The 25,905-nt window shown below is 37.5% G+C and overlaps 1 protein-coding gene and 1 long non-coding RNA gene across 3 annotated transcripts; one reads left to right on the top strand and one right to left on the bottom strand.

The window, feature by feature from the left end:
- Positions 1–1,528: 1,528 nt before the first annotated feature.
- LOC149847362 (receptor homology region, transmembrane domain- and RING domain-containing protein 2-like) lies at positions 1,529–25,405 on the top strand. 2 transcript variants are annotated; one of them, XM_089996963.1, is made up of 5 exons: positions 1,529–1,749; positions 2,201–2,459; positions 8,593–8,823; positions 23,480–23,884; positions 24,549–25,405. In XM_089996963.1, exons 2-5 carry the CDS (start codon positions 2,303–2,305, stop codon positions 25,142–25,144), a joined length of 1,389 nt encoding a protein of 462 aa, XP_089853089.1. In that variant the 5' UTR covers positions 1,529–1,749; positions 2,201–2,302; the 3' UTR covers positions 25,145–25,405. The 2 variants fall into 2 exon arrangements, with proteins under 2 accessions (XP_089853089.1, XP_089853088.1); XM_089996962.1 differs by having other exon boundaries at positions 1,546–1,732.
- Positions 22,601–23,552, bottom strand: LOC149847363 (uncharacterized). The gene is made up of 2 exons (XR_016430373.1): positions 23,420–23,552; positions 22,601–23,322 (listed from the first exon to the last, which is right to left on the bottom strand). It is a non-coding gene; the product is annotated as an uncharacterized LOC149847363 (long non-coding RNA).
- Positions 25,406–25,905: the final 500 nt, after the last annotated feature.

Genomic DNA, 25,905 nt, shown 5'->3' with positions numbered 1-25,905 from the left:
TTTCGACGGTGGCGCGACGGTGGAGGAGGCTGTGGTGGTCATGACGGTGGTGCGGCTTTGGCTGATCTGCAAACGAGGAAGGATCCAAACGTAGGAGGAGCTTACGTGGGGAGGTAGAAGGAGGAAAAAATCGAGTTGCGTGAGAGGGGAGGTAAACAGAAATGGAGAAAGGGGGTTTGCATTAGGGTTTATCGGGGTTAAGGTGTGCTATTGGGAGAGGAAAGGGCGGGGATGGGGCAGGGCTGGGGCAGGGCGGGGCGGGAGAAAGTGTCAGACCATCCCCGTTTCATGCCCTCCATCCCCGGTCCAAACGGGGTGCAGCGGGGTGGGGCCCCGCTTTCCCCTGGTCCACTGCCATCCCTATCTTTGAGCGGTTCCAAGAATTGCAAGTAGGTTGATAAACAAGCTGACCTTGAAGTGTTCAAGCTTGCTCATTATTGAGGCTAGCCAAGCCAAGTTCAAGCTAATAATGAGCTTGAGTTAAATTAACCAATTTCCAGCTGGCTTGTTTGCAGAAGAAATAAGATTACCAAAAATGCATTGTTTAATAGCTAAAAATAAAAGAAGATTTTACCATTAAACCTAATTTTTTTGCAAACCAAATAGTTCAATCATATTTCACATGTACTATACAATGTAAAATAGATATAAAATACACTTTTTACTACTTAATGAGCTCGACAGAGCTGAGTACATACTGTTCATTGTTCAGCTTGTCGAGCCTGATTAAGAGGTCTTTACGGACTGAACACTGAACAATGAGCTGCGCCACAAGCAGCACGGCTTGTTTTCTTGCCCTAATTGCAAGGTCATCTCACTTTTACAGGGCAGGGGCATCTTTGCCAGCCTGGCAAATGCCTTGGATTCATTATTTTCATTTGTTTCCGCAATGAATCTGTGTGCTACAACATATTTTACATTATCACGATATTTACAAGTTATCACCTAATCAAAATAATCTTTAACATTTTAATTTTTAATGCTTTCCATGCAAAAATTTACATATTATAAATTTTAATATTTTAGAAAAATAAAAGTTTTAGCTTATTACGCACCGAAAAAAAGATACCAGGCACCGAGATTTGCGACATTGTTTCTTATCATGTGGCGCTACCTGTTTGTCAAAATACAGGGTAATTTTACAGTCCCAAACAACCACATGCAGTGTAATCTTTTGGAATTATTGACACAGTGGAGGTGGCAAAAATATGACTGCCAAGAGTTGGTTTTTCCAAATTCAACATGTAGCAAGCCATCACTTTTCCAAACAAACGCCCCCACCACCAAAAGCATACTCACCAAACAAAAAAAAAAAAAAGGAAAAACAAAAGTAATTAATAAAAAATAAATAAAAAAATAAAAGAAGGGGAAGAGAGAGGGGGGCAATTATGTCATTCAAGACGTCCTCTGTCTTCGGGAGTCTTTCATGTCCTGGACCGCTATTTTGGCCAGTTTTTTTCTTAATAATGTTTTTTTGAGAAGCTTTTTTTTTTCTTTCTTTTCTTAATATTTCAATCATTGGAAATTCTGGGACCAAATAGAGAGAAAGAGAGAGAGAGAGAGAGAGAGAGAGAGAGAGGTCTTCTTCCTCTTTCCTTAACGTCGCTCTGGTCTATTATTGGGAGCCCACGTCTAGAGATCGATGCTGATGAGAAGCAATGGAGGCGGACGTGTCGATTCTCCTCCACTGAGCGCTACCCTTCTCGTCTTGCGTAGAGCTATATTCTGTGAGGTTGCCATGTTTCTGAGGTCCCCTTTCTCTCTCTACCTTTTTTTTTGCCTTTTATGGCCGAAGGCGTGATACCCATCTTCTAATTCTTTCTATTCTTCGCCTCTGTTTTTGTGGGTAGTGGATTTTTTGTGAATTTTCTGGTTGTTCTTCGGGGCCTTATGCGGATTAGCACCTTTATTGCTTGTGTTTTGCGTTTTTCTTATGTGGGTGTGCATTATTCAGGTTTTCTCTTTTTTTCCTTTTCAAGTCAATTTTGTGGGGTTTCTCTTTGTTTCTTGATTTGTTGGTTTTCATTGTCTGTGTAGATAAGCCTCAGCTGTATGTTGTTTTATGTTATTTTTGTCTTCAGTTATTTTTTTTTGAAGAATCTTTTCCTTTTCTCCTTCAATAAAGAAAGATTTGAATTTTAGCCATTCTGCTTACTTAATGGTTTCCATATGGTGTTTTTTTGGCCATTCTTGCTTGCAGAGTCATGGTTTAGTGAGTAGCTTGATATATCTTTGGGTGAATTGGAACCTTAAGGACGCCCTACAATCACCAAGGTGGAGCTTCTTGTTAGTAATTATTGTTATGGGATCGGGCACTTTCATAGGCGTTAAGGGGGGACTAGTTTATCTCCCTCTCTTGTGCATTGTCGTTTCTTTGATCATGGGCATGTCAACTGCAAACGTGGTTTTGATTGGGAAGAACGTCTCGTTGATATTCGAGGACCTTGAAGCGAGCTTCAGTAAGATTTATGCGTGTTTTTTAAGTTTCAGGCTGTATTTTAAGGCAAAAAATTGTCTTCCTATTGGATGATTTATTCTTAGCTTCCATGCTATTTTCTTACTAGCTATTCTCTGTGCATTCTCATGAGGTTGTATTGATCGTCTGTTTACTACATCTAATTGTGCTATTTCTATAGAAAGTTGTCGCATGAGTCTCTTTGTTTTATACAGATTTGGGGGGGGGGGGGCAGAGTTCGAAGTCGTCTTTAAGTTTTTAGTGTTTGCCAAAAAATATAGAACTAATGATCTTGGAGAAGTTCGTGGTTAAGGTAATAGCTAATTTGAAACGTGGACCATGTGAAGTGCAAGTAGTCCATCTGTTTTCGTTATTCAAAATAATGCCTAAAGTCTATATTACATGGAATGAAGGAATTATGGGAATCACCTCAAACAAACAGAATATAATAGGAATATGTAAAAAGCTCCAGATGATAGGAATTATCATGCACATGAAGAACAAATGTATGTGATAGCTGCACACCCTCTCTAGGAGTCATCTTGCATATGTTTACCAATTTTTTTTCTGAAGGAGAGCAATGTAATAGGTCAGAACACAAAGCAATCACCCGGTCAGGGTGTAGGGGCCATCCTAACACAAAGCAATCACCCGGTCGCTTTCTTTAGCAAGGCCATGGTGACGAGCTTCCGAAATCTGTCCACCTACAAGCGAGAAATGAGAGCCATTGTGTTAGAAGTCACCAAGTGGTGACCTTATCTGCTAGGGCGACACTTTGTTATTAAAATTGATCATAGCCTGTGGTTTCTAATGAACCTGAGAATAGTCACTAGTGCACATGAGAGGTGGATATCTAAACTGCTCGACTATGATTTTGACATTCAGTACCGACAGCTAAAAGAGAACCATGCAGTTGATGCTTTGTCACGGCAAGAACTGGTCAGTTGCAGATAATGACTGAACCCCAGCTGGATAGTTGGGAGGAGCTCATTGATGAATAGAGTAGTAGTGACGAGTTGGCCCCCATTGGCAAGAAGTTATCTGCTGACCCACAGGGCGTGACAGGATATTCGATTAGAGAAAACCTGTTTTTTACAAGGATAGAATTTGGGTACCGAGACAATCTGCCTTCCTTTCCAAATTGATGCAGCACCATCATGATTCTCCTGCTGGAGGATATGCAGGATTTGAGTGGATATATCAACGAATTAAGCCCAGTTTCTTTTGGCAAGGAATGCGTCGGGATATAAGAGCATATGTAGACGAATGTATAGTTTGTCAGAAACAGAAATATGAAACGCTGCAGCCTACAGGACTGCTTCAGCCTCTTTCGATCCTGTGGCAGGTATGGGAGGACGTGCCTATGGGTTTTATAGAGGCACTTCCAGAAGTGCAAGATATGCCCACTTTGGCACCTTATCACACCCATACAATGCCAACATGATGGCTGAATTGTTCCATGAACCGGTAGGCAAGCTTCACAGAATGCCTAGAACCATTGTTTCAGATCGAGGCCTGATCTTTGTCAGTGCTTTTTGGTGGGAGTATCATGCACTTCAGGGGACTCGGTTGAAGATGAGCAGTTCCTATCATCCCCAGACCGATGATAAGACAAAAGTAGTTAACAAGTGCCTCAAGACTTTCCTACGTTGCTTCGTGGGGGAGAAACCCAAGAGTTGGCCTAGGTGGATTTCCTGGGTTGAATGGTCTTATAACACGACAATGCATTCAACCACTAGGATGACCCCATTTGAGGTTATTTACGAAAGACCTCTTCACATCCAAACATATGAACTCAGACATGCCAGAGTGCACGAAGTAGACCTGTAGCTAAGGGAAAGGGACGAGATACTACATATTCTACGAAGAAACTTTGCCATGTCACATAATCGGATGAAACAAACACATGATAGAAAACGTCAGGAGAGGGAGTTCAAGGTGGGAGACTGGGTTCTCTTGAAGCCACAACCATACCGACAGCTTGGCCTGAGACAGGGCAAACAATATAAGTTGACGCCTCTGTATTATGGGCCTTTTCTAGTGGTGGCTCGAATTGGACAAGTTGCATACAAGTTGAAGCTGCCAGAAGGGTCGACAATATACCCTGTCTTTCACATAACTCGGCTGAAACCCTTCAAGGGAACACTGCCAAAGAGTTACCTGACGTAATATGGACTGAAAGCTTTGAAGACCAGCACTATTGTGAGTATTAGCATTCATTCGTGCAAGCATGCCTATCATGTCTAATAACAACAATACATAAATCATTATGATGCATACCATAACATCACATTGCATGTTGCTGCAAGTTATTTCATCATGTTGCATATCATAACTCATTCAAGCATGTGAACACTACATGTAGTTTATTTAGCCTTGTAACAAAAAATTACAACATATGCACAATCACATGTTTATAATCGAATACACACACATATAACATCAATAAGACCACACACTGTACTCAAACAAGTCGTGTGTCTATCTGGTTAAGCTCTAGAACCAATTCATGTCTAATTGGTCCATTTCATGTACCATGACATAAATGCAAACAAGAGTTCCAATTCGAAATTGCATGGACATAGTTTATCGAAGAAACTGAACAATGATAAGAGAGGTGCTGATCGAATGGACCTGAATTGGAAAGGAAGGAAGCACTTGGGAGAATGAAGACAAATTGATGCTCAGGTATCCTGAGTATTCACCTTGAGGACAAGGTGAAGATCGAAGGTGGGAGGGACTTGATAGATGCACACCCTCTCTAGGAGTCATCTATCATATAGTTACCATTTTTTTCTTTTTTTCCCCTGAAGGAGAGTAATGTAGTCGGCAACCTGGGTGTAGATAGGTACTTTGACATGTTGGCTTAAAATGATATAAGACCCCAACTGAAAATGTATTGGGCATGATTTTCTGGTTATAGTGAAAATTTGGGAAACCTTTGGAGGAAACTCCCCGTCGAAGAGGAGCTCGTTCTCTCTAACTGCCTTCTCCATTCTTCCTTCCTTTTTCATCATTGATCATTCCTCTAAAACCCTTATTCTGCTAATTTCTGTAACCCTAATCTCATCTTAGCTACCAGTATGCCTGTATATACTATATACTGAAGATGTTAATATAGAAGTAAATGCAAATTGTGCAGTGACATCGATGATGGTTTGCCAAGATGGAATGGATAAATGAGGTGACAATAAGAACACTGTAACAAAGTTACCAACCAAGTCTTAATATAAAGAAGTGAATGCACTCTCCAAGAATTTCTTTTAACATCTGTCTTAGTATAAAGGGACATTTATGGGTGTGTCGTAAAGAAATGACCAAATACTGACCTGGCCTGGATTCGATCAACAAAGCCTGGTCCTTTGTTCACTTGTATAGATTAGTTCCTAATCCACAATGGTCTGCTATACTGCTGCTTGTATTGCTGGTGACTAGTTGTTACTGTTTTTTTCTGTCATTTCCCTTCTCAAAAAAAGAAAACACAAAAAATCCATTTTTGGTAAGGTTAACCCTCATGAAAATATTTCATCCTGATATGCACTCCTTGTCACATGAGAAGAGAGGTCCAATGGCAGTGATGGGGTAGACAATAACCATATCTGCAACAAAATGTCAAAGCCCTGCAAATTCAGTGGAAGCATAGCCATATAGGCTTGCTTGACAGTTGGCCAAAGAAAAAGAGGACCATTGGTGCTTCTTACAATACTAATATACAGACTAGCCTTTAGAACCAAAGCCATTGGTGACTATTAATGTTTTTTTTATGATAATGGACTAATTAATGTTCTTAGGACTCATTTTCATAGGATACGGCTAGAGTTTCACGGTTGTTTGCCACTTATACCAACCCTCCTCCTTTATCCAGGTTTGGGACTGGCACTAGTCGTGTCGAAAACCACCCTAATGTCCGAGTTTTACTACCCAGTCCTCACATAGATAGTAAGCTTAAAAAGGCGAAGGCAATAAAAAAATGTATCTCTCTCTCCTTTTACCTTGTAAAAACTTGAACATGCTATCGTAGCTCACTTGCAGTTTCAATGATCCCAAGAGACTCCTCATTGCTTCAAAGATAATCTAACTTAAGAAAGATGGTTCTTTTGGGAATATGTTATCTAAAGAATGTTTTATTTTAGTTTATAGCATATTCTCTGAAACTGTGCTATTTGTGGCATACGAGAATGGGCACACCAGGGATGCTTAGATTTATGATCCTTTCTCTTCATGTCCATGGTGAACATGTTCTCCTATGCTGATGAATAAGACTTACATGGAAATCAAGGTTCTTGTTGGTAGAATATTTGAGAGTGGTTACAGGAAAAGAAAGAATATGCAAGACAAATTCCAATGGAAATATGGGAATGAGATCCATTGAGAACTTTTGTGTTAGTTGAGAAGGGCTATAACTAGAGAAGAAGTACTTATATCTCCTTATGCTTTAGTTAGCATAAAATATAATCCTTGTTCATATTTGATATCAACCATGAACCGAGAGGTTGAAATTCAATTATCCTTGTTCATATTAATATCAACCATGAACCAAAATGTTGAAATTTAATTCTCTTAAGATTCTCCTAGAATGGGCATGGTAATTCGTAATTGTGTTCATTTCTACTGACCTTGGCTCTTTATATCCTCAAATATCCTCAAATCCAACCCCAAAACTCTTACCCTCCAAGTCTGCTCCTCTGCTTCCCCATCCCAAAAGCTAGTTGTAGTTATGATCAAATTTGCTTGACTGTTTGGATGAGTTGTCGGTGAGGATGAACTGGTTTTCCCAATTTAACAGGAAACTATTTTGTTTATAGCTCTTGTATTCATGTCCAAGAAACGATGAAATGCTTCTTCTCGTATGCTGCTCTTACAGGGCACATATCTTTGCCTCTTTCCCTGATTTGAGTTAGAAATTTATACTGGGTTATGTGTTATAGAAATTTATACTGTGTTATGTGTTACAGTGCTTGGATTTGTTGAAAGAGGTCCATAAAAGGGAGTGTGTTTGTCATGATAATTTTTTAAGCTGTATAGTTGCAGAAAGTTGGACGTAGTTGCTACATTTGCTTTTTCCTTCATGCAATGGAAAAGGAAGAATCTTGGATTGTTATGATACATACATGCATACATACATATATGGATATGGGATCGGCACTAAATATGGCATGGTGCTAAATGAATCATTTTATCGGATTTCTGGTGTTTTTTTCGAAATTCTAACCATCCAGATGTGTTCAGCATGATTGATTTACTAGAAAGTGACACTTGGATCATGCATTTTGGATGAAAAAATGGTATTTGGAGCCTAAAAAATTTATGAAAATTGTAGGCCGTTGGGTTTTGAAACCTTATAAAAACCTATCCATGCATTGGAACCAAATCCTCTAAGAACTGATTCCTATAAAAACAAGCATATAGGTTACATCTGTACGGTCAGAATTTCGAAAAAACACAGGGAATCTGATAAAATGTTTCATTTAGCATGGATCCTGTATCCACACACACACACACACACACACACACACACACACACACACACACACACACACACACACACATATATATATATATATATAAAGGAAAATTGGTTCCTCCTAACTGTCCATACGATGCGGACAATGCTGTTTTTTTTTAAATGTCTTCATGCGATGTTTGCAAATCTGACCCCAGAGATGTGGTCAGCATGTTCCATTTGCTAGGAATAAACTGTTGGATCAAGTTTTTTTGATGGAAAATTATGATTTTATGAGTTTAAATTTATGAAAATTCTAACCCATTGATTTTTGAAGCATTATAAAAACCTGATCACATGTCATAGTCAGATGATCCAAAAGCCTATTTCTGCTAAACAGACTCTGTGGATCACATCTATAATGTTGGATTCCGAAAAAAAGAAAAAGAACTTTAAACTTGAAAATTAAGACTGTCCGTGCCTACTACCATTAGGAGGAACCAATCACTATATATACATATGTATCTGAAAAGGTCTCGGAAAGTTTATTGGTAACAATGCAATGAGCATATTGGTAATGCACATGCAATTCTGTTAAATAGAAAAATACATCAAATTGATTTCTCTTCCTGTTGGGCTTGCTAATATGCAACAGTTTGAAATTGAGCTGATTATTATGTTTGCACATTTCCAGCTCCAGCAGTTGCAGGGTCAGGAGAGTTTGGGTTGCTATATTTAGCTGAACCTCTTAATGCTTGCGCTCCATTGACTAATGATATTACTGCATTAAAAGGTAAAAGATCCCCATTTGCATTAATTATTCGAGGGGGATGCACATTTGAAGATAAGGTTAGGAATGCACAGCATGCTGGATTCAAAGCAGTTGTTGTCTATGATTATGAAGACACTGGTGATTTGATTTCAAGTAAGTTGTTTGGTCTCTTTTTCTCTCGTAATATCTCATATTCTTGTCCTTTAGTTATGCATTCAAGGGAAAGGCATTCTATTTTGAAGTATTGATAGGCTGTATGTAGACAGAATATAAAACTCTTGCCATGAATGCAGTTGTTCACAAATGCGAGAACACTTGTTCTTTTATCACATTGTAAATGTGCAATCTACCTCATGACTTGTTTTTTGATGATAGACCGACATTCACACCATCTCTCTTCTTTTTATTATCATTATTATATTATTTTTTAAATATCTTACCTTCTCATTTGAGTTTTCTCATTCTGAGCATTTTTTCATCAAGAAAGCTACTTGTGTACCACTGTACCTTTGGTTTTGCCTAGTTGTGAACTCAACTTTTTAAAGGTCATAATGTTGAGGCAGTATTATGCTATGGCCCTCCAGCTGAGTGAAGAGGACGCAAAAGCATGAATTATGCCTTTTGACACCTCCTTCATAAATGGCACATTACACCTCAAACTCAAACAATCATCTTTTTACTGCAAGATTCATGTTCAGATGGTCTATCATTCATTTAGGCATTTTGGTTGGACAGTGTGGCAGGCGGAACTTGGACGCATGTACTCGAGAATTCCTTTCGACTTCTTGGAAGAAGATCAAAGGGGATGATTTGAGTGAGCCTTGGAGATGGCAGATGAAAGCAAGTTGGTGGTGGGAATTATGGCTTGAATAAAATGCTTGATAGTGAGGCTGGGGAATGGCCCTCAATGGGATTCAAAACCCAAGTCTCCTCGATTAGGATTTTGCAACTCTAACCAGTCTGTCTTTTTTGACTGCAAAATGCTAGACATTTGTGAATTGAATGTCGCTTATTATTTAGATGTACACGGCTACATGCTAGAATGAGTTGTGACATCAAGGTGTGGAATTTTTTTGCATGGCCAAATGAAGATTTATCATGCATAGGTTCTTGTCACATGTGGAGCTGCATCAAGACCTTTTTTTTTGAAGACCATTGTAATGTGATACCTTATGCTCTGCCCTTACAGTTGTTGTTGGGGTCTTTCTAATACCTTTTCTATCTTCCAATTGATTTCACATTCATGGTTTCAAAAAGTATATTTTTCTTGTGATAGTATGTGTATCCTTGTAATAATTATTTCATTTTTCAGTGTTTAATTATTAATAAATTGTTCCTTCTTTATTTGTGTAAAAGCTAAGTAGTCAAAAGCGCTAGGCAGTAGACCCCTAAAAGGACTAGTCGATACCCCAATTAAAAATTAAAAAATTATACAAAATATACATAAAATATGTTTATGTTTTTGTAATAAGATATTTTCATCTCGCAAGTACAAAATTATTCGTGCTTTCACAAAATCTACATAACTAGAATGTACATATATATATAACTGTACATACACATATATTCAATTATTCATAACATACTCAGTATAATTAACAACATATGCTCTCAGCCTTTCATAGAAAAATTGATTTTAGCACACACACACACACACACACACACACACATATATATATATATATATATATATATATATATATATATATTGGAAAATGGGTCCGTGCTAAACCCATTTGGTGCTAAACCGCGTGCTAAATGGGTTTTTCGGGCTTCTCCGGTGCTTTTTATGCAGTTCCGACCCCATAATGTGTTGGACATGGTCGATTTACTAAGAATCCACACCTGGATCATGTGTTTTCGATAAAAAAATGATGTTTGGAGCCTCGAAAATTTACAAAGATTTTGGACAGTTGATTTTTTGAACTTTATAAAAACCCACCCATGTGTTGGAATCAAGCGCTTCAAGAGCTGATCCCTCTAAAATCAAGTACATAGATCACATCTGTACAGTCAGAATTTTAAAATAAAATGAAAAAAGCCCGAAAAACCCATTTAGCATGCCGTTTAGCACCAAATGGGTTTAACACGGACTCATTACTCTCTCTCTCTCTCTATATATATATATATATAGACAAAAAAAAATCTTACCTTCAGCTTTCCACAGAAAAAATCACAGAAGCACAGTATAGTATACATATATAAATAACATATTACATAATTAGTAATACTAAACGTTGATTTCAGGCTTTTATAGAAAAAATCACAGAAACTCACACATATATACAAATAAAAATCACACACATATATCTCACTTTCGGCCTTTAACAGAAAAAATCATCAAAAATAAAGTAACACACACATATATAAAAAACATAATCAATTAAAATTAACTGTACATGGTTTCAACGTTTCACAGACAAAATCCCAAAAGCAAAGATGTTTTCATTATTTCATAGAATGAATCACAAAAACACATGCACATATATACTTCTATATAAAAAAATGTCAGAATACATGGAATAGTAATAAAAAATGACTAAGCTGCCCTTGCACCTAATTGGAAAAATTGGTATCTTTTAAGGTACTCACCTAAGAATTGCAATGCCTAGGCATTTTATTTATACCTAGACTGGCTAGGCGGACTAGTCGGTGCTTTTGGCTGTTAAACTATGTTGTATATATAGTTATATATAGGGTAACTGAAATATGTTTACCAACCAAATATGCTTACGGGTATGATTCAAGATTTGCATAGGTTTTTTTTATTTTTTAAAAAAAAATTCACCGTACAGATGTGATTTAGACGCTTGGTGTATAAGAAGAATCTTTTAAGGATTGAGGATTAATGACTTACAACAACAACAACAACAACTACGCCTTCATCCCAAAACAATTGGGGTCGGCGATATGAACCAAAAAAAGAAATTCATTTTGGGTCTTCCACATGAATCCTTTTCCTCCAATCATTTCTATCCAATGCCATGTCCTCGGTGAGGTTCAAAGCATTCATATCCTTTCCTATCATCTCCATCCAAGTCTTCCTAGGCCTACCCCGACCTCTTTTAACTAATATATTTTCCCATTTCTCCAACCTTCTAACTGGAGCATCATTAGGCCTTCACCGAATATGTCCAAACCACCATAAACGATTCTCTCGCATCTTATTTTCAATGGGTGCAACACCTACCTTCTTACGTATCTCCTCGTTCCGAATCTTATCTTTTATTGTATTTCCACACATCCATCTAAGCATCCGCATCTCAGCTACACTCATTTTTTGAATATGATGTCTCTTGGCAGCCCAACATTCCGTACCATATAGTAAAGCGGGCCTAATAGTCATCCTATAAAACTTTCCCTTCAACCGCAATGGCATTCTACGATCGCACAACACTCCAGTTGCACTTTTCCATTTCATCCACCCAACCTTTATCCTATGATTTACATCTCCATCAATTTCTCCATACTTTTGAATGATGGATCCCAAATATTTGAAATAATCATTCACCGGTATTTCTTGCTCACCAAGCTTCACTACACTCCCATCACTACTTCGTTGCTTACTAAACCGACATTCCATATATTCAGTCTTACTCTTACTCAACTTAAAACCTCTAGCTTCCAATGTCTGTCTCCATAATTCTAACTTATAGCATTAACCCCAGCTCTAGACTCATCAATCAAAACAATATCATCAGCAAACAACATACACCACGGTACATTTTCTTGAATTGATCTCGTAAGCTCATCCATCACTATCGCAAATAGAAAAGGGCTTAAAGCAGATCCTTGATGTAACCCAACCGTTATCGGAAAATTGGTTGTCACCCCTCCACAAGTGCGGACATTGGTTACTACTCCCTCATACGTATCTTTAATTATACTAATGTACTTGAGAGAAACACCTTTCTTCATCATTGTCCACCAGAGAACGTCCCTAGGTACTCTATTGTATGCCTTCTCTAAATCAATAAAAACCATATGCAAATCTTTGTTCCTCTCTCTATATCTTTCAATAAGTTATCTAAGAAGATGTATGGCTTCCATAGTTGATCTTCCAGGCATAAAACCAAATTGATTCTCCGATATCATGACAACCTTCCTCAACCTAGACTCAATCACCCTCTCCCAAAATTTCATAGTATGACTCATGAGTTTTATACCACGATAGTTTGTGCAATCTTGTATATCACCCTTATTCTTATATAAAGGCACCAAAGTACTTTTCCTCCACTCGTTAGGCATCTTATTTGTTCGCCAAATCAAGTTAAAAAGATTTGTCAACCATTCTAAACCTTTCTCTCCCAAGCATTTCCAAGCCTCGATAGATATACCATCTGGGCCAACTGCCCTTCTTGATTTCATTTTCTTCAAAGCCTCTGCAATTTCTTTCTTTTGAATCTTGCGCATGAAGTCACGATTTATCTCATGAAAAGGAATGGAGAAGTCTCCAAGATCTTGAGCATGACTTCCATTAAATAGCTTATCAAAATAATGTTTTCATCTCTCCTTAATCTCCTCATCTTTGACTAAAACCCTTTGCGTTTCATCTTTGATACATCTAACCATACCCAGATCCCTCGATTTCCTATCTCTCATCTTTGCAAGCCTATATATATCCTTCTCGCCCTCTTTGGTATCCAACTTGTCATAAACCTCCTTATATGCCTTATCCCTCGCGTTTCGAACTATTTTTTTAGCTTTCTTTTTTGCTATCATATACTTCTCCAAATTCTCATTATTACGACTCTTACTTAGATTTCTATAACACTCTATTTTAACCTTAATAGCTAATTTGACACCCTCGTTCCACCATGATGTATCCTTACCTAGCGGTGCACCGCCTTTAGACTCACCCAATACCTCCTTAGCCACCTTTCTCATGCTACCCGCTATCTTATTCCACATTGATTCTGAATCATCCTCGAGACACCAATCAGCTTCCTTAACTACTTGCTCTACATACATTCCTTGTTTAGCTCCTTTCAGTGCCCACCACTTAATTCTAGGATCTATCCTATGTCTATCCCTTTTGCGGCATTGTCTAATTCTAAGATCTAAAATTAAGACTCTATGTTGTGTAGCTACACTTTCTCCCGGTATAACCTTACAATCGATGCAACAACCCCTATCTCTCTTTCTAAGTAGGAAAAAAATCTATCAGACTCGTATTAACCCCACTTTTAAATGTTACTAGGTGAGACTCCCTCTTCCTAAACCAAGTGTTTGCTAAGATCATATCATAGGACAAACCAAAATCTAAAATCCTTTCTCCACTTTCATTTCTTTCTCCTATACCATAGCCTTCGTGGATACTCTCAAATTCATCCCTACTAATGCCTACATGTCCATTAAGGTCACCGCCGATGAAAAGCTTTTCTCCATAAGATATCCCTTGTACTACTCTATCTAAATCTTCCCAAAATTGATGCTTAATGGAATCATCTAAACCTACTTGAGGTGCATAAACACTAATAATATTAATAATATCCGTACCTAATAGTAATTTAATAAGTAAAATTCTATCACCCTTCCTACGGACCTCAACTACATTATCTATAAACTGACGACTAATAACAATCCCTACTCCATTCCTATTCCTATTTATTCCTGTATACCAAATCTTATATCCCCAAGGTTCTATCACTTTTGCTTTCTCACCTACCCATTTGGTCTCTTGTAGACATAAAATATCAATCTTTCTCCTACACATAACATCTACTAACTCTACCAACTTACCAGTTAAAGACCCTAGAATTTTCATAAATATTCAAGCGTAAAAAATCACATTTCTTCATTGTATCCTAGCAAATGGACCACGCCGAATGCGTCTTCAGGGTTAGATTTGCAAAAAAAAGCTATGAAAACCTCGATTCATACCATCTAACATATTTGGTTGGTAAACATATTCCAGTTTCCCTATATATATATATTCAAATATATATGTATATACCTATTTTCTGTGTTATCTAAATTGGTCTAATTATTAGGGGTATTTTAGTCTTTTTGATCTTGTAATAGATACTGCCCACTAGGGACAGTTTAGTGTTGTTTTTTTAGGCTGACTTTTGTTTTATTAGGCTGACCTTTTATGTAAACTAAAATACCCGTAATGGTATTTTAGTCTTTTTCTTTTGTAATAAGGGTCAGCCCACTAGGGGCTGACTTTCTGTTTTTTGTTTTATTAGGATAGTCTTTTGTTTTTATTTATTTTTAGCCTATGTGATTGTTGATACAACCCAACTAGTTGTTGGTAATGAAATATGCAGAAACCTTACAAGAACATAATTACAAAGTGTGCCTACGCACAAGTCCACAATGAGACAATACAAAAAACAATAATGGCAACATTGAGTTAAAAAATAGGGTTTTATTGAGTAAATGCTTGAGCTAAAAGCATTAAGAAATAGGAGGTAACACTACCCCTATATATACATAACATACAAGAGAGGGAGGCCATTGGAAGCTCCCAAATAGAGTCGTTGGGAGCTCCCAACGGTCATATTTATGACCATTGGGGAGTCCTAGTGGCTCTATGGTCAAAAGACCATAGAGCCCCCAATGACCAAATGAAATAACAAAAATGAAAAAGAAAAATAATAAAATGACAAAAAATACTACTTCTAATAAATAATTACTATTGCATGTGAAATGACCAAAATGTCCTTATAAGGCATTAAATATTACAAGACTGAAAGAATATATATATTAACACCCTCGTCAAACTTATGGTGAAATGACTGAAAGTTTAAATCGAGGTGCAAGAAGAGCTTTGGTGAAAAAATTTGCAAGCTGATACTTTGATGTGACATATGACAACATAATAGTTCCTCTCAGATACTCATCACGTACAAAATGACAATCCATCTCAATGTGTTTGGTTCACTTATGGAAGATCTGTTTGCTTGTAATGTAGATCAGTGTTGTGAGAGGCGTACGCCTCAGTACCTGAAGCGTACGCCTCAGAGGCGAGGCGCACGCTCAAGGTACTGAGGCGTTGCTGTGATGCGCAAATTGCCCCTCATCAACCTCCGGAATCCCCTCCTTCATCCCCAAGTCTTCCTCCTCCGCCCGATTTGTCGGCTGTGCTAACCCCAAGTGCCGGTGGATCCACCGCCACGTGCCGACCAACTGCTCCTCCGCCGCTCCCTGTCCCCCGTACATCCTCCTGTCCAGCTCTGGCATCACCGACGGCGGCCTCCTCCTCTCCGATACGCTGTCAGGAAAGCCCCCGGTGGCGAACTTCGCCGTTGGCTGCTCAGTCTTCTCCGACCACCGGACGACCGACATAGCTGGTTTCGGACGCGCCCCCCCTCGCTTCCGTACCAGCTGGGCGCATGGTCCTTCTCCTACTGCCTCCCCTCCCACCGCTTCGCTTCCGTACCAGTTGTGAGAGGCGTACGCCTCAGTACCTGAGGCGTACGCCTCAGAGGCGAAGCGCAGGCTCAACGCCTCGCTTCGCCTCATCTTATTTAACAACCTTGATGTAGATTGCATTCTTATTATCACAACACATCTTCGAAAGCTTTAAGATGATTACGTCCATGTCTTTGAAATGACTTTGTAGCCACAAAGCTCCATTGTTGTCGTACCCATTGCACGATATGCAGTTTCAGTCAAGGACAAGGAATCTTTTTGCTTCTTCTTTGCATCTCCACGAAATTAGCGAATCTCTTAAAAAAACATAAAAACCCGTAGTTGAGATTCTATCATTGAGATTTCGTCTCCAATCAGTATCAGTATAAGAAAGTAAATTTAGGAAAGAAGATGAAGATAAAAAAGTCCTTTTGTTATGATATTCTTGATATATATGATAATTCTTAATACAACACTCATGTGCACAGTGGTTGGAGCATGCTTAAACTATCTCACAGAGTGAATTGCGTGAGTTATATTTGGTATGGTGATAGACAAGTAAGCGAGTGACCCGATTAATTGACGATAAGGTATAGGATCTTTAAGAAGAGTTCCCATCTTCAAGCCTTAATTTAGTATTGATCACTTTGGGGGTTTCCATTTTATTATCATCTGAAATGCTATACTTAGCACAAATATTAGCAACAAGCTTCATTTGAGAAAAAATATACCCTATGGGAGATTAAGCAACTTCAATGCCTAAAATATATCTCAAAAAAACCAAGTCAGGCATATCAATTTTTTTTTTAAACATTTTTAATATTACTAACTCCCTCTTTATTACTTCTAGTGATTATCATATCATCTACATAAAGTAGAAGTATAATAACTTTAGAACCTGTACTTTTGACAAAAAGAGTAGTGTTAGTATAGTAAGAATGAAATCCCAAATGAGACACAACACTACTAAATCTATCGTACCAGGCTTTAGGGTCTTGTTCAAGACCATATAAGGCCTTTTTAAGTCTAAGAGTTTTACCTTTTTCAATACTAAATCCCGGTGGAGGGTCCATATAAACCTTCTCATTTAATTCTTCATTGAGAAAAACATTTTTAACATCAAGTTGGTACATGAACAATTTTTTAATAGATGCAATGGTTACGAGGGTCCTAACACTGGTCATTCTAGCTATTGGTGCAAAGGTTTCCTCATAGTCAATTTTGTATTTCTGTGAATATCCTTTGGCAACTAACCTAGCTTTATATCTTTTTAGGGTCCCATCGCTCTTGGTTTTAACCTTAAAAACCCATCTACATTCTATAGCTTTCTTTCCTAAGTGTAACAAAGCTATTTCTCAAGTCTTAGGTAGTTAGCCTTTTCAAGGGCATCTGGTTCTATATTCATGGCTTCAACACATTGCGGAAGGTTTTTGACTTCATTATAATGTGCCGATTCATAATAGCTATTAAACATGCTTTATAGTTTGCTGTCAAAGTATCATAAGATACAAACCTACTTGGTGGGATATAGACACGATTGGATCTTCTAAGTGGGGTTTCTTCTGTAGAGGAATATGTGAATATTTTTCTAAAGCACTTTGAGGGTTTCTTTACTCATGCTAGGTATAAACTTGTATAGGTCTATCAACAATATCGTTATTACTTTATAGTGATTCGGTAGGATGCCCATTATTATCAACATCTAAATTTTCTTCATTATCATTCAAAGAAAATCACAAGACGTTAACTCTTTTTGTGGTAAGAGATCAAATAAAAAGGTATAATCTACTTTTTTTTTCTCCTTAGTTTTCACAAGTCCATTTTCATTTTCTAAAAAAGTCACATCCTTAGAAACATAAAGTTTGTCGTTCTTAAAATCAAAACATCTATAGCCTTTTTGTTTTTCACCGTAGCCCATTAAAGGCATATTCAATGGCTTGTGGAGACAATTTATCTCATTTATGTAATAAAGCAAAACACTTACAACAAAAATTTGCAAACGCTTAAAATCGGGTGTTCTTTCAAATAGTTTTTCATATAGAGAAACATTTTGTAAAGATGATTAGGGCATTCTATTTATCAAATAGATTGATGTTAGAATGAACTAGGCTCAAAAACTTTTTGGAATATTTTTAGAGATAAGTAGGGTTTTAGCGGTCTCTATAATTATGTTTTCTTTCGGCTAGCTCATTTTGTTAAGGAGTTTTAGGACAAGTTTTTTTGTGACAAATCACATTTTATTTTAAATAATTTTGAAATTCATTGGATAAGTATTCGCTATCCGAGTTGGATCTAAGGATGAAAATATTGCCTTGAAATTGATTTTTAACAATCATATGAAATTCTTTAAAAGAATACATCATATTTGAAATTTAGAAAGTAGATCCACACTTATCTATTGAAATCATCAATAAATGTAACATAATATGAATAACTTATTTTTGATATGACCAGAGAAGGTCTCCAAATATCCAAATGCACTAATTCAAAAGGTCTTTTAGAGACAAATGTTTTATTAGAAAATAAAATAGATTTCATCTTTCCAAAAATACAATCTTTGCAAATTAAGTCTTTTTCATTACAATTTTTTTTCCCAAAAGAGAAAAGCTACATCTTTGAATAACTTGGATGTCCAAGTCTTTTATGCCAAGTTTTAATATCTATATCTGAGACATAATTACAAAAAGATTTTAAAGGAAAATTTAAAGAGTCCATGAAGTAGATATCTCTCCTTTTATGACCTTGCCCAATATGCTTCCTGGACCGGAGATCCTGCACAGAGTAACCCTTAGATGAGGAGATTTTACACTTATGATTGAAGATTTGTGAAACCGAAAAAAGATTTAAATTGAATTTTAGAACGACTCTAACTTTTGGAACACAAAAGTTTTGAAAATAATTTATGGTTTCAATACTTTTAATTTGCAAAGATGTTCCATCAACAATAGAAACATATGGTGGTTTTGAATTAGTGCATAAATAAGATGTACCATTCTCAAAGAAAACTCCTAAATGAAGGATCCAAGAATACATACCTGAAGAAGAGGATGAAGCTATAGCAACACCCGAAGTTAATGGAGATTTGAGCAATTGTTGAAGTGCCTCTGATAGTTGAGAAAGTGAAAAAGAGTCTCTTTCTTTTTTAATCTAGTCTTCTCGCTTTGGTGTGGATTCTTCAATGGAAGCCACCTTGTTCTTTAAGGTATCATTAAGCTTGAGACAATTAGGTCTTATTAGTCTCGACTCATGATAATGGCGACAAATGGCTTTTCTATAACCATTATAGTTATTTTGCCTCTCAAAGTGTAGAGGCTTGTAAAACTTCACATGATTGCTGGGTTAACTAACACTTTATCTTCTCCCTTGATCATACCAAAACGAGTTTATTCTTGGCATTACGAAGAAGAGGATATCTAACTTGTTTAAATTCGGGACAAAGCCCATGTAAAAATTGAAAAAAGTGTTCTTTTTCATTTGTTTTCTTCTTAGCTCCACATCTTCACTAGCGACCCACTTGGGTTTAAGAAGGGTCAACTCATCCCATAGTGGAGCTAGAGCACTAAAATAATCGTGAACACTCATGTCCCCTTGTTTGATGGTTCATATTTTCTCTTGCAAGAAAAATCATTTTGCAATGTCTTTTTGGGTATATATATCCTTCATAAAGAACCAAGCCTCGTTGGCTTTACGAAATTTTGCTATGTTGCTACATATTTTGAGGTCAACATTATTCATAAACTATACAAGAATCTTTGCATGGTTACTTTCTCAATCTTTTACCTTAGATTGATGATCTTAAATAGTTTTCATGCGAGTTTCTTAATCTCCTTCTCGTTTGGTGAGTTTAAGTTGAGCCTCCGGGATAGCGCCTATCACATCTCCTCAAAGCTTATTTCCTTTGAGATTATTTTCCATAGTGAATCCCTCACCATGTAGTTGAAGCCATTTAGCTTGAATGAAAAGTCAATTTTTTGTTCATGTTTCATTTTTGAATGGTAGAAGAGAGAAAGAGAGAGAAAGAATGTGTAAGAACGTGTTCACTTGACCCACCATGAGATCGACGAGCTCCACGAACACACAAACACATGAAGATGCTTTTCTACAATTACAAACACTTGATGCCCCCTTTTCACAAGACCAAGAGCATTGACTCTGATACCATGTAATGAAATATGCGAAAACCGTAAACAAAGGCCTCTAAGGGTTTAAAAGAACACAATTACAAAGTATACAAGCACAAGTCTACAATGGGACAATACAAGAGCAAATAATGGCACCACAAAGTTAAAAAATAGGGTGGCAACATAAAGTTAAAAACTAAGGTTTTATTGAGTAAATGCTTGAGCTAAAAGCATTAAAAAATAAGGGGGAACACCACCCCTATATATACATAACATACAAGAGAGGGAGGCCATTGGGAGCTCCCAAATAGAGCTGTTGGGAGCTCCCAACGACCCCAATGGCCAAATGAAATGACAAAAAAAAATAAAAAAATAAAATAATAATAATAATAAAAAAAAAATAAAAAAAAAATACTGTTTCTAATAAACAATTACTATTACATGTGAAATATCCAAAATGCCCCTATAAGGCATTACCTATTACAAGACTGAAAGAATATATATACACACATATATATTTTAACACTCCCAACAATCATATTTATGATGGTTGGGGGCTAGCCCAACCACTAGTTGGGCTGCCCCCCTTTGCTCTCTCTTTTGCTTGTAAATAGGTGTCTTACCTATAATGTAACTTATGCTTTTCTAAGCCTTCATAATACAATTCTTATTTATTTTGATTGTGCTCTGAGTGTGGTGTGTTAGCCCTTAGTGGCTTGTTGTATTTGGCCAATTAGTGGCCCTTGTATTTGTGGTTGTGTACTCTTTGTAACCCTTTAGTGGCATTGTGTTTATGCACTTGTGGTTTCATTTCATTTCATTGACTACTTATATTAAAAGTAAATAAAGCTTAATGTGACATGCAAATTCACTTGTCTTTTACTTGGTAATACAAAAAGGTGGATGAAGCAAGGTGTGCTACAACAAGGACTGGTGGAAAGGGACTAACAGGTTGATCATCCAAATTCCACTTGTCGATGCTTTTTATATATTCAACAAAGTCTAATCAAGAAGACAAAAATAGTCTTACAGACTTACACTAGGGATGTCAAGGCAACAATCCATTGTCCTTATTAACCAGCAGCAGTAAGAACCAACTTTTGCCAAATCCTTCTGTTGGAAATGTCATTTAACATCAACTAAGTAATCAACAATTAGCATCAATTAAGTAATCAGCATGTATTAATTCAAGAAATGAAACAATGTTCTTAAATTTTTTAAATCTACCACAACCATTCCCACGAGTCACCTACCTTGCCAGGTCAATATTGCCCATTGCTTCCTGGATCTGCCAGACAACTATTTGCATCATGTGCAACCTATACACACAAAAATGCTCACACGCATGCGACTCTGATCCACTTGTTTATCGTTGCAGGTTGACCCTAGGTTTTGAGGTGCATGTTGTCCCTAGAAGCATACAAATCGAGGGAGAGTTGGCCTATTGAGGAGTCTTGACACACTAAAGCCACATCAAGACTAGATCTTGCCAATGCTACTGATGAGAAATGGATTTTGTGAAGAAAAGAAAAAGAATTTTCAAACTGATCTCATTGTCACTCTTAAATATGAAGAGCCAATATAAAATTAACACCTTAAGAGGGGTAAGAAGATAGAAGTATCTCTCAAATAAGTGTCAAAACTTAATAATAAATGGAAGTATTTGTGGAGTACGTACACTATACACATTATTGTCCTTGTCTAAACAGCTATGTAACTGCGACACGATAGTTCTGCTGCCATACGGGTACCATGCGCAATGCGGGTACGCTGCAGGTCGGGTCCCGCACTGCACCGTGTCGGTTCGGGTCTAACGCAGATCCGAACCTCAGAGAAAAAAACAAAGGCAAAATCGGGTCAGATATATAAGTTGATAGTAATAGATGCAAGGAATGCAAGAGGTCTTGTGCAATTTCAGAATAGACAACTGCAATCATATGAGCATGAGCAGGGCATTCAATACTAGCTAACTATTTCTAGGGCGTAGTTTACAAACATGTTTTCTACATAAATCTTTTTTGTATCATTCAACTACTTCGGAGTGTCAGCAACATCATCTATGTCCCATAGATACTCCATTTTGACTCCTGTTCCGTACTTCCCTATATATCAATCATATTGTAAACTTCATGAGAATAGCTGTATGCCCATATCCACAGCGGTATCCATGTGACATAGATTATCATCAAAATATGCCATTTAGAAGCCACTTTTGGAGGTAATTCGTTGGTGATAACTTTTAGATATAAAAGGAAATCTCTATCTTCAAGAGATAGAAAGAAAACCTATGAGTTTACCTTAGAGACTGGAAGGAAGGGTATATACAAAAGGAGAAGGCAATGGTTCTCTTATAAAAGGTATATAGATAATCAACAGATAAAATGAACCATTCACATACATATGGAAACTATCTATGTTTCTACATGACACTGATACAAGGGATTAATAAATTTTGGCTTATCCTTCCTGAGAGAAGTCTTTGGAATGTGTCCAATTGAGTAGTAGTATGTAATCATTATTTTACATAGATAAGTGATACTACATTGGCTTCAGTCACTTTGCTACACAGGATCTTAGAAATAATCAGATCCCAAATCTCCAGTTAATCACATAGAATCTCTCTTACTGCTATTTCCCTTCCAAAGGAGTCTAACATCTTCAATTTGAAGTCATTGATGGATCACATAGCTATAGAGATAGTAGGGATTTGGATAATTTATAAGCTCATTGTGGAATATCTAAAGATCTTAATTAGTCAGAGTTTTTCATTCAGAAGTTTCAAATTTCAAGGAAAATACATAATATAAGCATGTGAACCGTACAACAATAAGAAAAACATCTTTTTCTTATACTGTGTAATTGAAGGCATACTTGTGTGTGCTTGTGTTTATGCTGTCACATGCGAGTGTGTGTGTGTGTGTGCACGCAGGTGCGTTCACTTTGCTTTTGGCAATAGTTCTTGTTTCATGAGATCTGTTTTGATTGGAGTCACTGGGCTGAGGGAAACCTAGTGTAGTACATCCTGGAACTTTAGACCACCACTTTGCAGAAACAATTGGTCCTGCTGGTACCCTTCAGTTCTATTTCTTAAAGTCCAGTAGTTGGACAGTTCTAGTGAGTGCTTTGATTTGATGTCTGCTGGTTTAGTTCCATAACAAGGTCACAGAGAAATCTGCGTGCATCAAGATACAAGTAATTAACCAAGGGTTTTCTGTCTTTGTGCTATAGATGATGATTTGTACGAAGAAAGCTTGCAGGTTTAAACTTACATTATCATATTCTTGCTGCACTTTGTGACTAATTCAAAATTCTTGACAATAAAATTGCAGTGGCAGGGAACTCTGCGGGGATAAAAATCCATGCAGTGTTTGTTTCCATGGCATCTGGTGAAGAGCTGAAGAAGTATGCTGGCATGCCTGATATTCAGTTGTGGATTATTCCAACTTTTGAGAATTCAGCATGGTCTATCATGGCTATCTCTTTCATATCTCTACTTACAATATCAGCTGTGCTGGCAATATGCTTCTTTGTACGTAGGCATCGGATAAGAAGAGATCTTCCCCAGACTCCCCATGTTCGTGAGTTCCATGGAATGAGTCGTCGTCTGGTGAAAGCAATGCCAAGTGTTGTATTCACTTCTGTGGTTGAAGATAACTGTACATCATGTACATGTGCAATATGCCTTGAAGACTATGCTCCTGGGGAAAAATTAAGAGTACTTCCTTGTCGTCACAGTATGTTTTGCTCTCATATTCTTCTTTCTATAAATCATTACATGTGTCACCAGTACTGACTTCCTAGAATAAAGAAAAAACACAAATCTTCATGAAAATACCTCATCAAGTTCTATGAACTGGGACAATGATGCTGAATTGCTTTTTGCTCTTTCAACTTGGATGCAGAAAGTCTCAAGCCTTTCTACAAGATAGGCCCTTTTGTCATACCAATCAAATTTCAATGACAATTGAAAAAGAAAAATTCGTTGTCCAAGAACACTAGATTAAAGATGGGAAATAATGGGAGAAACAAATGGAATAAATTTCAGATCAATAGAACAACTAATAAAAATGGAAATTGTGATTTGACATGTTGAAGATAGATTGTCTTAAATCTGTATAAACAGTCTTGCTAATAACAACAAACAGGCTTTGACAGAGATATGGAAGGTTTCTACAGGTTAGAAGATTAAAAATGAAGTCCCTATCTCCTAACTCTATACCTGCCAACAGTCAGAAAGTTGAGGATATTGTGGTGTTTGCCGTGGGTTATATTTTTTCGGTATGTTTGGGTACTATGTGATCTTGCATTAACTAATTACATATGCTGTTACATTGAAATTGGCTATTTCCATCTTTCATGTTGCCCGGGAGTAGTTTCTAATCTTTTGGCACTTTTCAGAGTTTCATGCTGTATGTGTGGATTCGTGGCTTACAATCTGGAGAACATTCTGCCCAGTGTGCAAGCGTGACGCAAGAACAAGCATGGGGAATCTTCCAGCTTCTGAGTGCACGCCATTGCTTTCCCCATCAGTGTCTGCTGCTGCATCTCCATCTTCTTCTTCTGTGTTGTCATCCTCTCACTCATTGTTAACAGCCTCAACAGCCATACGAATAGCTCAGGCTTCATACCATTCTCATGCTGCTTCCCGGAGTCAATCCCTTGCAAGTACTCCCAACATTCCACATCCACTTAGGTCTTATAGTAACTCTCCAGCTGTACCAGCTGTACGTTTCAGTCGAAGTACTGCAGATCTGCAAAATTTAGCATCTCAAAGATCTCGTGCTTCTCACCTTGCTTCACCTCATTCTCTTGGCGTACTTTATTTGGTTTCCCCTGCTGGTTCAAGATATGGCTCCTCTTATCTTGCCGGTTCGACCAATGCATCACCACTCTATGTTGGATCATCCAGCAGGCAGCCATGCCTGTTGCACCATAGCGAATCAACTGCCAGCTTATCTCCATTGGCTTCTGCTCAATCTCTTCCTGGTTGCTGATTGTCCATTGCTTTGTAAGTAGCTGAAGCTTTAAACCACACGCATCATGCGTCGGCGATTCAATACTTCTGAGAATGTTTTTGTTGATTTTGTAAATGGCGGCTGTGAGGGAAACCACGAGGTTGGAGTTGCACAGATCACTTGGGAAGCTGGAAATAGTGTGTCGCTTGCAGATGTACTAAACCCTATTTGTTTTTGGTCAAGTTGGTTTGGTTACTGTAAAATTTCTTCATATCAATATACATGATTTCGGTGTTGGTATGGTTAGCCTTCAGATACATTTTCCTTCTGATTTAAATGATTGAAACCTTCTTGTATTGGGGCCAACATGAGAACTCTTAAAGATCATCCATTCTGGCGATAGCCCAATCACTTAAATTTTGGATTCTTGGTAGGACCCTTAAGCTGCAGTTGATTTCCACCCCCTTCACTAGCTATATTTGAGGCTAATGCTTTGTGGGATACAAATCAAAAACCTCCTCAGTTAAGATAGTACAACTCCACCAACCCAGCTATCTCGTTTGACTGAGGTGCAGTTGATGCTACAGACTCCTCGAGATGACTCATACGTCAAGCATTATAAGGCACAAACCTCTTGAACCATGAGATGCAAGTATACCGATGCTTATGTTTGTAAAATCAGTGATGGTGCTATAGTAAGAATTGTGGTGCAGCACCTTCAATGAAGGTGACGTAACTTGCATAAAATGTATGCCAACGTCACAAGTTTAAAATATATCACGAGTTTGGTACTCGGTGTG

This window comes from Nuphar pumila, chromosome 2, assembly GCF_984573655.1.
Source record: "Nuphar pumila chromosome 2, dmNupPumi1.hap1.1, whole genome shotgun sequence".
NCBI lineage: Eukaryota > Viridiplantae > Streptophyta > Magnoliopsida > Nymphaeales > Nymphaeaceae > Nuphar > Nuphar pumila.
Note: the sequence above shows the minus strand (reverse complement) of the source record. Positions and strands in the feature narration are given on the sequence as shown.

What these genes read in the sequence shown, in the direction of transcription:
- LOC149847362 (XM_089996962.1), top strand. Translation starts at nt 1,643, where the DNA reads ATGCTGATGAGAAGCAATGGAGGCGGACGTGTCGATTCTCCTCCACTG. An exon ending in GTAGAGCTATATTCTGTGAG is followed by an intron (nt 1,733 to 2,200) that starts GTTGCCATGTTT and finishes TCTTGCTTGCAG; the next exon opens with AGTCATGGTTTAGTGAGTAG. An exon ending in AGTACTTCCTTGTCGTCACA is followed by an intron (nt 23,885 to 24,548) that starts GTATGTTTTGCT and finishes GGCACTTTTCAG; the next exon opens with AGTTTCATGCTGTATGTGTG.